A 13,080-nucleotide genomic window follows, 5' to 3' on the forward strand; every position below is an offset into this window, starting at 1 on the left:
GGCAGCAACTCACAATTGTTTAAATTACTGATTAATCTGAAGACAATTGTCTTTTAAAGGCGTCCTGTGGAGCTTTTGAACACTAGTAGTGCTAAAGCAATGTTTTTTATGAGCAGGTCCCCGGTTTGTTCTTATGCACGTTCACAAAACACATTCCAGCCATCGTTTTTACACTATTGCACTGATTGACAGTTGGCGGTAAAGTGCAAAGAGGTGCAGAACTGTGTCAACAAAGACGAAGAAGAGTAATAAGAACATCATTTAGAATGTCAGGTTGGTTTGTTGTGTATCTTCCTCCATAACTATGTGGGCTTTGCAGCCTCCTCTTACTCTAAAGCAGGGCTGCCCAAACTGGGGCCTGTACGTAAAAGTTGCCCCGCTGTAAGGTTTGATTCTGCCCGCCAGATGTTTCTAGTGAAATAAAAATAATAATAAAAAGAAAATTGTAATATGAATCACTTTTTATCTTGATTTATTTTTTGAGAGGTAAAAATGCTCTTTAAATATGTAGGATCTCTAATTATCAATTATTTTTTATAGTGTGGGCACATCGAGCAGAGTAAATCCAGGGCCCTGAGAGGCAAGTGGAAAAAAAAGATTAAGGAACTTAAAAAATATTTTTTGTCTATACTCCTTAATTCATAAACACAAAAAATTAAACTATTTATCTGTTTTATCTATATTTTACTGTTTATTGTTGTCATTATTATTATATTATATTTTATTAACATTTGTTTTTAATCATTTTTAAAGTGGAGCTTTTTATTTATCGTTATTTTATTGCTTGTATTTACCTTTATTCAGTGTCTTTTATTATTCTAACTACTCATGTGTTATTGCTGTTGGTGTGCTGAATCCATTTTTGTTTTCCTAATGTCCCATGCAGTTTCAATCACTTGTTCAGCACTTTGAATTGCATTCTGGTTTGTTTGAAAGGTGCTACATAAATAAAGTTTGTTGATTAATTAAATTTATTTAGATCAGACTTTTTATTTTCCTCACTTGCCTGTCAGAGATTTCTTATATGTTACGTCTTAACATAATAGGTGTTTGCTTTTGGCTCGTGGTCCACCATAAAGTTTCCGTTTTCGCAGTCCAAGGGAAAAAGGTTTCGGCCTCCCTGCTCTAAAGCGATGCAGAACATTCTGGCTGTAATCCATTTATTAATACCTTAGAAACTATTTACTAAGAAACTTAGAGAATCAACCATAAAAGGTCAAATCAGTTGTGTTTTTATAGCCTCATATCACACACCACAAGTTTCCATAGGACCTCAGCCACTCGCCTTATAAGGTCTGCAATCACAACTGTTAGTTGTTAGCCAGTTAGCCAGTCTGGAATTGCAGTAAGTTGTTATTCTCATTATAAAATGGTAGCATGTTTTATTTTGAAAGTTAAAGGAATGTTACAGTATTGTACTCTTGGACATGTGTTTCAGTGCAGCATGTCTCAGCCTCAAAGCTGCAGTTTGCCGTAGGTCCACAGGGGCGCAGCAGAGATCATAACTTGACTCCATTCAAATGAATTCCAGGTATGCCTTTGTGAGATGACAGTCAAAAATACTCGCCTGATTACAAGCATTCAGACTCACTCACTGAACTATGATCAACACAATACCTCACATTCCTCCAGGGATTGTGTTATGACATAAATCAGGTCAGAGAGTCATTTAAACAGTGCAGATGGTTTCCATTGCATCAAAGGAGCTCTCGTCTGTGCCAAAGAGTTCCAGGTAAAAGAACAATGCTTAACATCATCTCAGCGCAGACACAGAGCCAGGTGGTTTACTGATAAATCTCAGATCTGCTTCTTCACTTCCTTGTGTGGCTTTTGAGGGAGGAACAGGGCGGGACGACACCCATGATATACCCTTTTCCTGTATGGTCCACACTGATCGTCAAAAACAACCCACATAGTTTTCATCTGAGGAGTTTAAATTCCTCAGTTATATATGGTGATAAATGTGATTGCAGCCTTACTGTTTCTTAGTCAGCCTTAGAATAGCTTCAAACATCAGAAACATCCCTGGAAATACGAGTAACTACTCTTCTCTGTAATTTATACTGTACCAAGTGAGGTCATGGAGGATCAAGGAAATATCTGATGACGCTCCGGTGTGTGTGATCCAAGAGGAAGTTTGTGAAGTCATTTAAAAGTTTATGTGGTTGGGAAACTCTTAATGATCCCGGCTCACACGGAAGGATAAAGTTTACCACTTGTGGCCAAAGGACAGGATGAGGTCAGACAGAGACACACAATATACCTGAGAGCATTTCCTTAAGCCTAACCTCTGTTTACCACTCGCCACAAAACACCTCTGTTAGAATTCTCACCATAACTTTCAGCTTACATAACTATGTATTTAGCTTAGCACACTGAAAATAGGGAAACAGCTAGCATGGCTCTGTCCAAATGTAACAAAATTTGCCTAACAGTTTCCCTAAAGCGCCGTAGAGAGCTGCAGTGAAGCTGGGACACTACATAATGTTTGGATAAAGTTATTTTTACCTTTAATATTTCTGTTTCTGGGGTTAGCTAAACTTAGGCCTTTCACAAATGGGTTAAACATCACAACTCGACAAAAGAGGCAGCTCATTGGTGAGTCAAGTATCTGTAGATGTCAAAACAAGAAGTTGTGATTATTGTAAGCAACCATTGTGATTGGTTCTACTCTGCCTCTGATTAACTTACCCTGATATTCTTATTCTTCATATTCTCATCATGCCTAAAGCTAACCAACCCAACCAACATACTCAACCAATCAGAGGCGGAGAAGGCACAAAAAAAGCAGTGGAATCCATAATGACGCCTGAATGACAGACCTTTTCATCTCAACAAAACCAACTTCCTCACACACTTTCCCACAACCACCTCCCTTCTCAAACACACCCATTCACACACACACACACACACACACACACACACACACACACACACACACACACACACACACACACACACACATTTCTCCAGATACTCATTACTTGACCTACGACTTGCCTACTTTTTGGGGCCCTCTTGTCATCCCCGGAGCAACCTAGCTCTGACGTGTTGGGTAACCGCTGGTTTGGCAGCTTCCCAGCAGCTGAGACACTCCAGCTACCCTGTTGATACCTAATCTGACTCTTGTTCTCACACGCACACATACACACGAATGTAGACATGCAGGCAGGTATGCGCATGAACACACACAAACACACACACACACACACACACACACACACACACACACACACTCACAACGCTTACGCAAGCCCCAGCCAGCCGTGCCTGAGGTAGTCATAACACACAGACGGTGGAGACATGCTAAGCTCTTATAGGTCAAACAATGATTCATAAGCAAATGTGGATGAGATGAAGAAGAATATACGCATTTGAGTTTAAATACTGCTGGTGTTCACTGTTTTATGAGTTGACCTCGTGTTCCACCTGTAGCCGAGGAGAAGAGTGGTGTGTGTGTGCTCTCCTTTGTGTATTCCAGGAAAAGACACTGACCCACTATTGACATTTGTGTGTTTGAGGAGTTAAATGTTACATTACGCAAAGGTCAGAGAAGAGTAAACGGTTAGAGGCAGAGATGGAGAGAGAGGGAGAGTTTTTTTTATTCGCTCGCAAGGATGAAATTGAAAGCAGTGAGGAAAATGAGAAAACATATAGACGTGGATCTGTCTCACGGTGATGAAGAGCTGTGTGGAGTAATTCTTGCAGGACAAAACCTTCGAGGCATGTGTAACTTGCCGGTGTTCGCAGCATAAATACACAAGAAACAGCCATGTGAATATGAAAAAATGTGATCTTTATTCAACGTCTCCACACATATTTCAAATATACATATTTACATCTTTTGTACAATGAATATATCTCTTGTGTGTAACCTGTTTGGACCAATAGTAGCCTGTAGGTTGTGTCACAAATACATAATTCACAGTGCAATATGAAGTTTGTGCACCCGTGTCAGTTTACTCTACATGTCACATGAAGGTGTGACTCACTCTACATGTATGAACCAGAAACAAAACCATAAATCTCTTAAATTACTTTTCTGTGAGACACAATTCAGATTGTCACAAGTTTGTTCCCATCTGGTGTCTCAAGCAGATGAGAAAAAATATTTAAAGAACCGCAACGTACGTTTTATCAGCCTACCACGTGACCCAAAACTTTTAATGCACAGCGCTCCCAAGATTTTAGTACCATTGTCAAAACAATTGTGCCAGAATGTAATAGCTGGCTGCAGACCACATCCGCCTGTCACACAAATTTTTCGAGCATGGTACATCATGTCACTAACTATGATGACTAGTCTCCGCAGCTTTCAACGGCGAAACATTTCAAATTAAGGGGAGAAAAAAAAGTACCATTAAAGAGGTGAAACAGTCAGAACAGATTCTTCCAGCCAAGGTCAGAACCATTCTCCACAGACACGCTCGAGAGTTGAGTCATCATCCGACAACCAACATCAAATATCGCCTGACTGCGACTGATTCAGAGCCATTCAGTTTATGAAACACAGTGATACGGGCACAACACTCAGCACAGCTCGGCTTTGTCAAAGCGACACGGTTTGACATAATGTTCCAACAGAAATGAACAGAACAACTGAGAGGTCTTCCTTTTTCTCATTTGATGCTTCATTAACTGGAAATTTCTTAAGAAACACAAACATCATAGGATTGAGAGATAATGCATGTAGCGTCAGGGGGAAGCGCCATTTGAATTCTGCGTATTTTTTACTTTTTCACAGAACTCCTACTGTAGCATGCCTCTAGGCGCAAGAATTATCCAACCATGTCCGTTGCTGCAAAGACATGTAAGTCCCTTGCAGCATCTTATTTTACACCAAAAGCGTTAGTGTTAGAGACACAGATTGATTACAGTCAAATTTTGCAAGGCCAGACCCTGTTAATGTATGCTTCCTGTTCAGATGTAACCTTTATCTGATTTATTTAGCTTTGTGCACGTTTTGAAAAAAAAAGAAAGAAAATGTTTTTACTTTCAACGCTTAAAACTGAGAAAATGTCCCACTGTCTGTTAGCCCAGTGCCCAGCTTATTCTTGAGTGAGCTTTTCCGCGAGTCTTACATCAGTGCCACCCTGCTTCCCTCAACCTTCTGCGCATGGTGTGAGATTTGTAAATGCTCTCCACTTGCTGAGACGTTGCCAGATTGGCAGCGAAACACCTTTCGTAGCGTCCCCGCTGAGGGTGACACATCAGTCTTCTGCTAACCATCTTTCTCACTCTGTGACACTGCCTGCTGCGAGACGTCAAGCTTGTACTAGGCCTTCCTCGAGCCAGTCGGTGAGTCAGCCGGTGAAGCCTCCAGCCTGGTCAGAGAGTGAGAGGAACAACATCCTGCTCTCCCTTGCCTCCCTTCTGAAGCCTTGTGAGTCCAGGCTGAGAGCAAGCATCAGTGTCTTATTTGCCATGGGTTAATATTTTGTGATACACTCATGGGAGCCTGCAGAGATAATTTTGTTGACATGATCTGGCGTTTTCTGAGTTATTTCTTTTAGCACCAAATTATTTAAAAAAAACACACATATAGAAACACAATGAATGATCATTGTGGACAATGCCCTTAGCAAGTAACACATATACGACAACAAAATACAGTACAGTAAGTTTTTGTAGAAAGCTTGAGGGTGTATGTACACTCAACAGTACACAAATGGGTTTCTAAAAAGTGCCAATGTAAAAAAACAACAACAATGAGTCCCTCATAGCCATTTCTGTTTTGGTCCCTGGGCCAGACTCAGCTGAATTGAGTCCGTCAGCAGAACAGATCATCATCCTCTTCCACGTCAAAGGACGGCACCATCTGTTCCGCCGAGCTCACTTCCTGTTCCCCCAGCGCCACTTCCTGCGACGACGGCGGCTGGTGGAACCACGGGTGAGCGAACAGCTCAGTCGCCGTGAGTCTCTCAGAGGGTTCTTTCCTCAGCAGGCTCTGGAGCAGACACTTGGCCTTGGGCGACAAGCCCTCTGGCAAACAGCACTGGCCTCTGCGGATTTTGGAGAACAGCGTGGCCGGGTCGGGGTCGTGGAAGGGGTAGCGGCCAACCAGCATAGTGTACAGCATGACCCCCAGGCTCCACATATCAGCCATCTTGCCCGAGTAAGGCGCGGAGCTGCTGAGGATCTCTGGGCTTACATAAGCAGGGCAGCCGTGGGTGTCTGACATGGAGTCGTCATTGGGGTCTTCCAGGACGCGGCAGTCCTCAAGGCTTTCTAGTCTCACCTGCGTCCTGTGAGGAAAAAAATTAAAATAGGGTCAGAACATTTAAGAGCTTCGGAAATACTGAAAAATGTAGTAGATTCCTTTGTTTTCAGTATCGATTAAAGGGGCACTGTAGCTTTGGAAAATAAATTCAAACTCAGAATATTAACATTTACAATATTAGTGAATAAACAAAACTATATGGTGCACCTTTAATCTCATAATGCTCATCACAATTTCCCAAAGCCCAAAGTCACATCTTGCTGTTGTTGGAAATTAACTTCTTTGAGTTCCCATGTACAACAGTACTTAAAACACATGTGACTCCTTTATTTAGTAGATCACTGAGTGTGTGTGTGTGTGTGTGTGTTTGTGTGTGTGTGTGTGTGTGAGAGAGAGAGAGAGAGAGAGCAGTCTATTTCTAACGATGTCTTTGTATAACATTGTCAAACATTTCAGAGATCTGTTGAATGTAGATCACTGATTGCATCATGGAAAAACAAGCATCCCTCCTTTAGCCTTGTTGTAAACTGCACAGCAGACAGACAGATGGACACACACACACACACACACACACACACACACACACACACACACACGACACCAGTGAACTTACATTGACCTAAGTGCACATCAGTGAGTCTCATTTGGGCAGCAGAGCTGCCTAAGCAAATTTCGAATGACTTCCTGGCACAAACGGTCACATAAACACACATATAAATATACGCCAGCACACTCCTCCTCCTCACACACACACACACAGTGCTATATTTAGCCATGTTAATGACAGGACATACATGTAGTTCAGAGCCAGAGCGACTAAGATTGTGAGAGTGTATTTCCAGAATGAGGCAAAGACGAAAAGCACACGATGGGAAACTTTTGCAGCTCCTAATGGCGGAAATCTATTGCTAAATAATTTCAAGAATGATGAATTTTCTGCGGCAACAGAGGTGCTATGTTTTTAATTAAAGAGCAATTTGTGTCTCTTGAGATTTGCTCCGAGGGCTAACACAGCGATTGAGGATTTATCAAGTCAAACGCACATAAGAAGCGTGCCATTTTCACTGGCACGAGGGGTCGACTCTGTGAGACACTTCAGATGTCAGACAGAGTGTCTGGAGAGGAAGAGAGAGAGAAATAGAAATAGACAGCTCGAGAGAGAGGATGAAAAGAGAGACAGCCATAAGGACCAAGATAGAACGCAACCGATATTTAAAAACACCAAGATAGTGGAGGAGATAAGTCAGGAGAGGAGAGCTGCAGACAGAAAAGGAAACAGAACACAGAGAGGTAGAGGGGTGGAGAGAGTGACTCATCCTTCTGTTGAGAGTACATATCTTCTCTCCTCCTCTCTCTCTCTCTCTCTCTCTCTCTCGCCGAGGCTATCTGCACCTGGGTCCCACACTTGCGGCGCCAGCCATCCCATAATTACCCTCAAATGGCTGTTGCCACATCAGTGACGCACAGGAAGGCTGGCCCAGCAGTGAAACGCTGCATGCTTCATAGTGCTAGTCACCTTCCCTAAACTGGCTTTTCCAACTGCACTGTGTGTCTGTGTGTGTGTGTGTGTGTGTGTGTGTGTGAACAGAGATTTGTCAAATTGTTGTGACTTTCTCCGTCTCGGGCTCGACTGGCTGCATTGTTGGCTGGGACATTGCATCACAGAGGGTTTGAAGGATGCCTGATTGTGTTTTTTTTATTTTGGAGGAATGTATGAGAGAATAAATGAGGTCATACACAGACTTGTGCCGTAAGTCTGTCTGTGATTGGACAGCGAGGTGTACAAAAGAGCAGACTTTCTGGAGATATTCCATGATGTCACACGCACACGCCATCTAACGCTATCAGCAAAGATCTGCAGCTTTGGATTTACATCACAGGAGGATCATCTGTGGTGGCACTGTGGTATGTATGTCGCCAGAGAACATGTTATCATGCAACTGCAGGGTCAAGTGTATCTTGTGGGTCTCATAATGTTGCATTGTTGTCAACAAGATACTCAATTATGGATAAAAAGCTTTGCAGCTCTGAATGTGTAATCAGCACCCATACATAAGTGCATGTATGGACACACAGACACACACACACAAAGAAAGAGAGAAAATGAGCTCTGCAGGCACCCCTCCTCCTCCTCCTCCTCCTCCTCCTCCTCTTCCCCTCTGCACATATACACTGTGACTCATCGCTCTGCAGCCGTATAGCTATCAGAGGGACACAACCAACTTCAACTTCTCTCACTGGGCTGTCTGCTCTCATTCATCCAGCGCGACCCCCAAACCCAGAGGTCACGGCTGCAGAATGTTACTGTTGAAACGTCTCCATGAAAAAGGGCATTTGGAAAGCCGGAGGAAGGGGGTGGGGGTGGGGGGCTGACTTACAGGAAAGAGAGTGACGCAAGGGCAAAGAGGCGACAAATAGTTTTGTAAGCAGGGGTTTTGTGTGTGTTCCTGCAGCATTTAGAGACACAGACATTAAGGCATTAATGTGTGTGAGTGCGAGTGTGGGAGAAAGCACTTTGAATCTGAACTCCTCCTTCATGGATGAAAGAAGTGTGTTTGAATGAATCCTCGTTGGGAGCATCAGTTATTCCGCAGCATAGTTGTGATGTAATTTGTTAAGAAATAATGAGCAATAAATATATTCTAAGATATAGACCGCAGAAGGGGGATGATTGTCTCATTCACCAGCCTCGTCTAGCGGCTCTGCCAAAACTACCACCCACTACATTCACACACACACACACACGCACACACATGCATGCAAAACAAACACGCATACAAAGAGACACATCGAGAGAGAGTGAGAAAGGGAGACAGACAGAGAGGGCGAGAATCTGGGAAGCGATGCAGTCTGCCTCCACAAGTACAGAACCTCCTACTCTATCTGTGCCCACATCGATATGTGCACACATGGCCTGTGTGTATCAGCTGCTGCCTTCACTGGCACGTCCCGCTACACTTGCACGCATTAAAGGTGCACTATGAAATTAAAAATCAGAAATGTTTCATTTAGCAAAATGAATACGGTACTGATACAGAGTCAGATGTATTCATCTGATATAAGGTATTTCCACGACTAAATAAACAAGCTGTCCTCAGATGGTTATTAGGTCCCCAGAACGCTGTGTGAAGTCGGAAAGGAGGGGACTCTTAAGAAGGGTTTGATTTATTCGGTTTCTTCACTTGTTTTTTCTCTTCTGATTAGAATTTCTTCCCCAAAACTACATAGTGCACCTTTTAACAAATAAAGTTAACTGACGCTCTTAGAGGTGGATGAAAACTTGAAAGTGATGCAGAACAGGTGCAAACAATCTCAGGTGTTGAGACTGTGAGTGGAGAACTCCTGCCAGAGGTGCACTTCTCACCTTTTCTCATCAGCGAAGACAAACTTTCGCAGTTTGAGGTCCCCCAGCACGATGCCGGCCTGGTGGCAGTGAGCCACGGCCAGAGCCACCTGACGGAAGAGCCTGCAGGCGTGCTCCTCGTCCAGCCTGCGACAGCTCTTCACCAGGGTGTGCATGTCCCCAAAGTCCTTGTCCAGGAACACGTAGGCCTTGCGTTCGCCCAGGATGATGTCCCTGATGCCGGCCACGTTCTTGTGGGCTGGAAGGATCCCGTAGGGTCTGATCTTTTCCTGGTACACCCCCATATCAAAAACCTGGGAGAGAGTAGAAGAAGAGGAGGAGGAGGAGGAGGAGGGATGGGGATGCAGGATGGAAATTAGGGAGGGAGGGAGGGAGAGAGAGAGAGAGAGAGAGAGAGAGAGAGAGAGAGTGAGAGAGAGGATGCAATGGGTCAGTGTGCTCTTAATGATCATCTGAGGAAACAGGCATGCAAATTTGGCAGGGAGTTAAAAAAGCAGGCGTGGGATGTGCCTTTGATTCCGGCTCAATACGCTGCTTTTGCATGAGCGTGTCAAATGAATCCCCAAAGCATGAAGCGATTAACTTTATTAATCAACAAAGCCAAACGCCTGCAGAGTCTAACGTGCAAAACAAACAGATGCGGAACAGCGGATGAGGGGAGGGGGGGGACCACTGTCGTTATCGGGGCAGATCCTAATCACGATAGTGTCTCTTTGTCTCACATGTTTGCATTTTTTTTTTTTTTCGTGTGCCACGGCGTGGCGTATTGCAGTGACGTGTATGCAAACGAGCCCGAGCTGACAGACGAGGATAGGTGGGCTTGAGCGCAGCGCAGCACGGGATTTTTGGTGGGGTTGCCTTGGCTCTTCTTTTCATGCGCTTGTCAACAGATTTATAATATAATCAGAGAGGGTTTTTATTATTGTAGTTCGGGATTTATTATATCATGAAGCAACACCGCTGCTGTTGCCACATTTCGCGTGAGAGCAGCAGCGACACCGGGGTGAGAAAGTCGCCTGAATGCTGATGACATGTCAGACAGGCGATTGAGCAACGCGCTGTCTTGAAACACCATTCATTCAGAGAAATTGCACAATGACGGGATTGCGCATACCTTGCACAGTAGCTCATCGCCAGTGTCGGTGTTCATCGCGCTGTGCACGCTCTCCCGGTCCGCCAGAGGTAGAAGCAGGAACGGTCCTATCCGGGATGGCCCCTGGTGGGTCGCCGGGACGGGGCTGGAGACGGGGCTGACGGGAGACCCGGGTGAGGTGCCGAGGAGTCCCTGCGTGTCCCCCGCCTCGGCGCTCAGCCTGGCGCATTTAGCCGGCGGCTGATCGTCCGAGTCCAGCCGCTTGTGCGCGACTCTCCCGGTGCGGATGCAAGCTGGTGCCGGGCTGCTCCACTGCAAGTTCATCCTGACGAGACAGATTCACCACGAAAAAAAAAAAAAAAAAAAAAAAAAAACAACAACAAAAAACACAAGACTTGTTTAGGATGTGTCCTTTGATTGTTAGAATAAACAGCCAACTGCGCGCTCCATTTCCCCGTGTGATCAAAAAATTATGAAAGTTCAGCGGATTCTCTGATTCGGTGATAATCCAGCCCAGGTCCTCTCTGCCCGTGCCTCTGAGGTCTGTGTACTTTTTTTGGTGAGAAAAAAAATCCCGATCCCTCAGAGTCCAGACTGGAGTGAGAAAGACAGAAAGAAAAGAGAGAGTGAGTGAGAGAGAGAGAAAGAGAGACCGCCTCACGCTCAGAGAGAGGCAGTGAGTGAGTGAGCTCCGGTGATGTTGAGATCAGAGCTCAAAACACTCCGCCCGACCAGTCCAGCCTCCTGGTGGTGACACAACCATTGAGCAATCCTGTAACGGCACCGACTCCAGCTCAGCTCGGCTGCTCTGATGAAACCTCCTTCTGTATTACCTTTCACAGAAGACTGCCTGAGCATATGGTGCAAACATTAACGTGATTTCCCCCCCGTGTTTGTCATGGAGTCATGAATTCCTCTCTGAGATCTGACTGAAAAAAAAAAGAGGAGCCTGAGCATGTGAGAGGAGCTGCTGCTGCTGCTGCTTATCATGTCTTAGACAATAATTAACAATCCTTTAAAAGTCTTCCTCTGACTCAGTTCTTCCAGCTCTTAATGCCATGTTGCAACAATCTCTCCACCACCAGGCCTCCTGCGTGGCACCTGAAGTGTTTGCTCTCCAAATGTTGTGCCTTCAGTGTGAACCAGCCGGTACAAAGCTCCAGTGTGTGAGCCTTAACTCTAGCTTTAACATCACCATGATATTTTCCCATGCAGAGACTGTTTGTTATGTGGATATGACTCACCCCCATAAAGCCTCAGTGGTGCTGGGCTATAAGCATTCACATAAAATATGCCAGCGCGGCTCCATAAACAACATCATAGCGGCCGGGCTCCCATAGACAGACCCTGATCTACTTGTATACCCAATTATAAGGACCAAGCATGCCAATAATTTGTGAAAACTATGCAATATTCTTGAAAAAAGTATAATCAGTGAACTGCGGACTGTTATTTGAGAGTTTGAGAAACATTCCTGTGATGAGCTGAGGTGTGAGGTAATTATAAATGTGCATGTTTGTGTGTTTTTCGCACACACACACACACACACACACACACACACACACACACACACACACACACACGACCATGTGTGTGTTGCGCAAGAGTTCTCTTTCTCCACCGCTTTATGTCGAACAAGCGCGGTGGCTGCAGCAGACTGAGCGTTCACTCAGACACAGAGCACCAGCTGGCCCGTGTGTGTACACACTCTCGCCCCTCTTCTTGCACAGCCTCCTCCTGCCAAACAGAAGCATGCAGTTCCAAACCATTTCTTTTTCTCGGTTCCTTCCACAAGAGGTCACGCGCTTAACCAGGCTCGGCTCGGCTTGACTCAAAAAGGTCATGTGAACCTGTCTCCGCAGGCCGTCCAAACATGGACGAGCTGCGGATTCCACAGGAATGATGGCCTGTTATTTTTAGGCCCGGCATTCTTTCTTTGTGCAGTGGTCGTCCTATGAATAAGGTGACTCACCAACTGATTGATGCGTGTGCGTCGCTGTGAGCAAGTGTGTTTGTCATGCCGTCGAGCAGGCACAGGAACAGGTTTCCTCTCTGTCGCTCTCTGTTTCAAAGAAGTTCAAACAGCAGGATGAGCAGTCACTGTGGGAATGGGTGGCAGTGCTACTGATGGCCCAAAAAGGTTTATTGTTATATGACAATAGTGCGGACTCTGGTAGTAATGATGCATGTTTTTCTGCTTGTTTATGTGTGACACAGTGTTCAGATATACACTGGAAAAACTGACTTGTTGTTATATACACACTGCGCCTGCATGTGTATGTAAGTAATAAGTTGGACTCAGTCCACAAGGTCACACCAGTCTACATGTATAAGCTGTACATTACTCTTATGCAAGGTAGTTTATGTTGCTGAGCTCCAGGTTGTAGCAGTATATAGCTCGTC

General features: G+C 44.7%; 1 protein-coding gene across 1 annotated transcript; it reads right to left on the bottom strand.

Moving 5' to 3' along the window:
• Positions 1-3,775: 3,775 nt before the first annotated feature.
• Positions 3,776-11,363, bottom strand: trib1 (tribbles pseudokinase 1). The gene is made up of 3 exons (XM_073463270.1): positions 10,699-11,363; positions 9,585-9,877; positions 3,776-6,245 (listed from the first exon to the last, which is right to left on the bottom strand). The coding sequence occupies exons 1-3, from the start codon at positions 10,999-11,001 to the stop codon at positions 5,771-5,773; spliced, it is 1,071 nt and encodes a 356-aa protein (XP_073319371.1). The 5' UTR covers positions 11,002-11,363; the 3' UTR covers positions 3,776-5,770.
• Positions 11,364-13,080: the final 1,717 nt, after the last annotated feature.

Source organism: Pagrus major, chromosome 3 (assembly GCF_040436345.1).
Source record: "Pagrus major chromosome 3, Pma_NU_1.0".
NCBI classification, from domain to species: domain Eukaryota; kingdom Metazoa; phylum Chordata; class Actinopteri; order Spariformes; family Sparidae; genus Pagrus; species Pagrus major.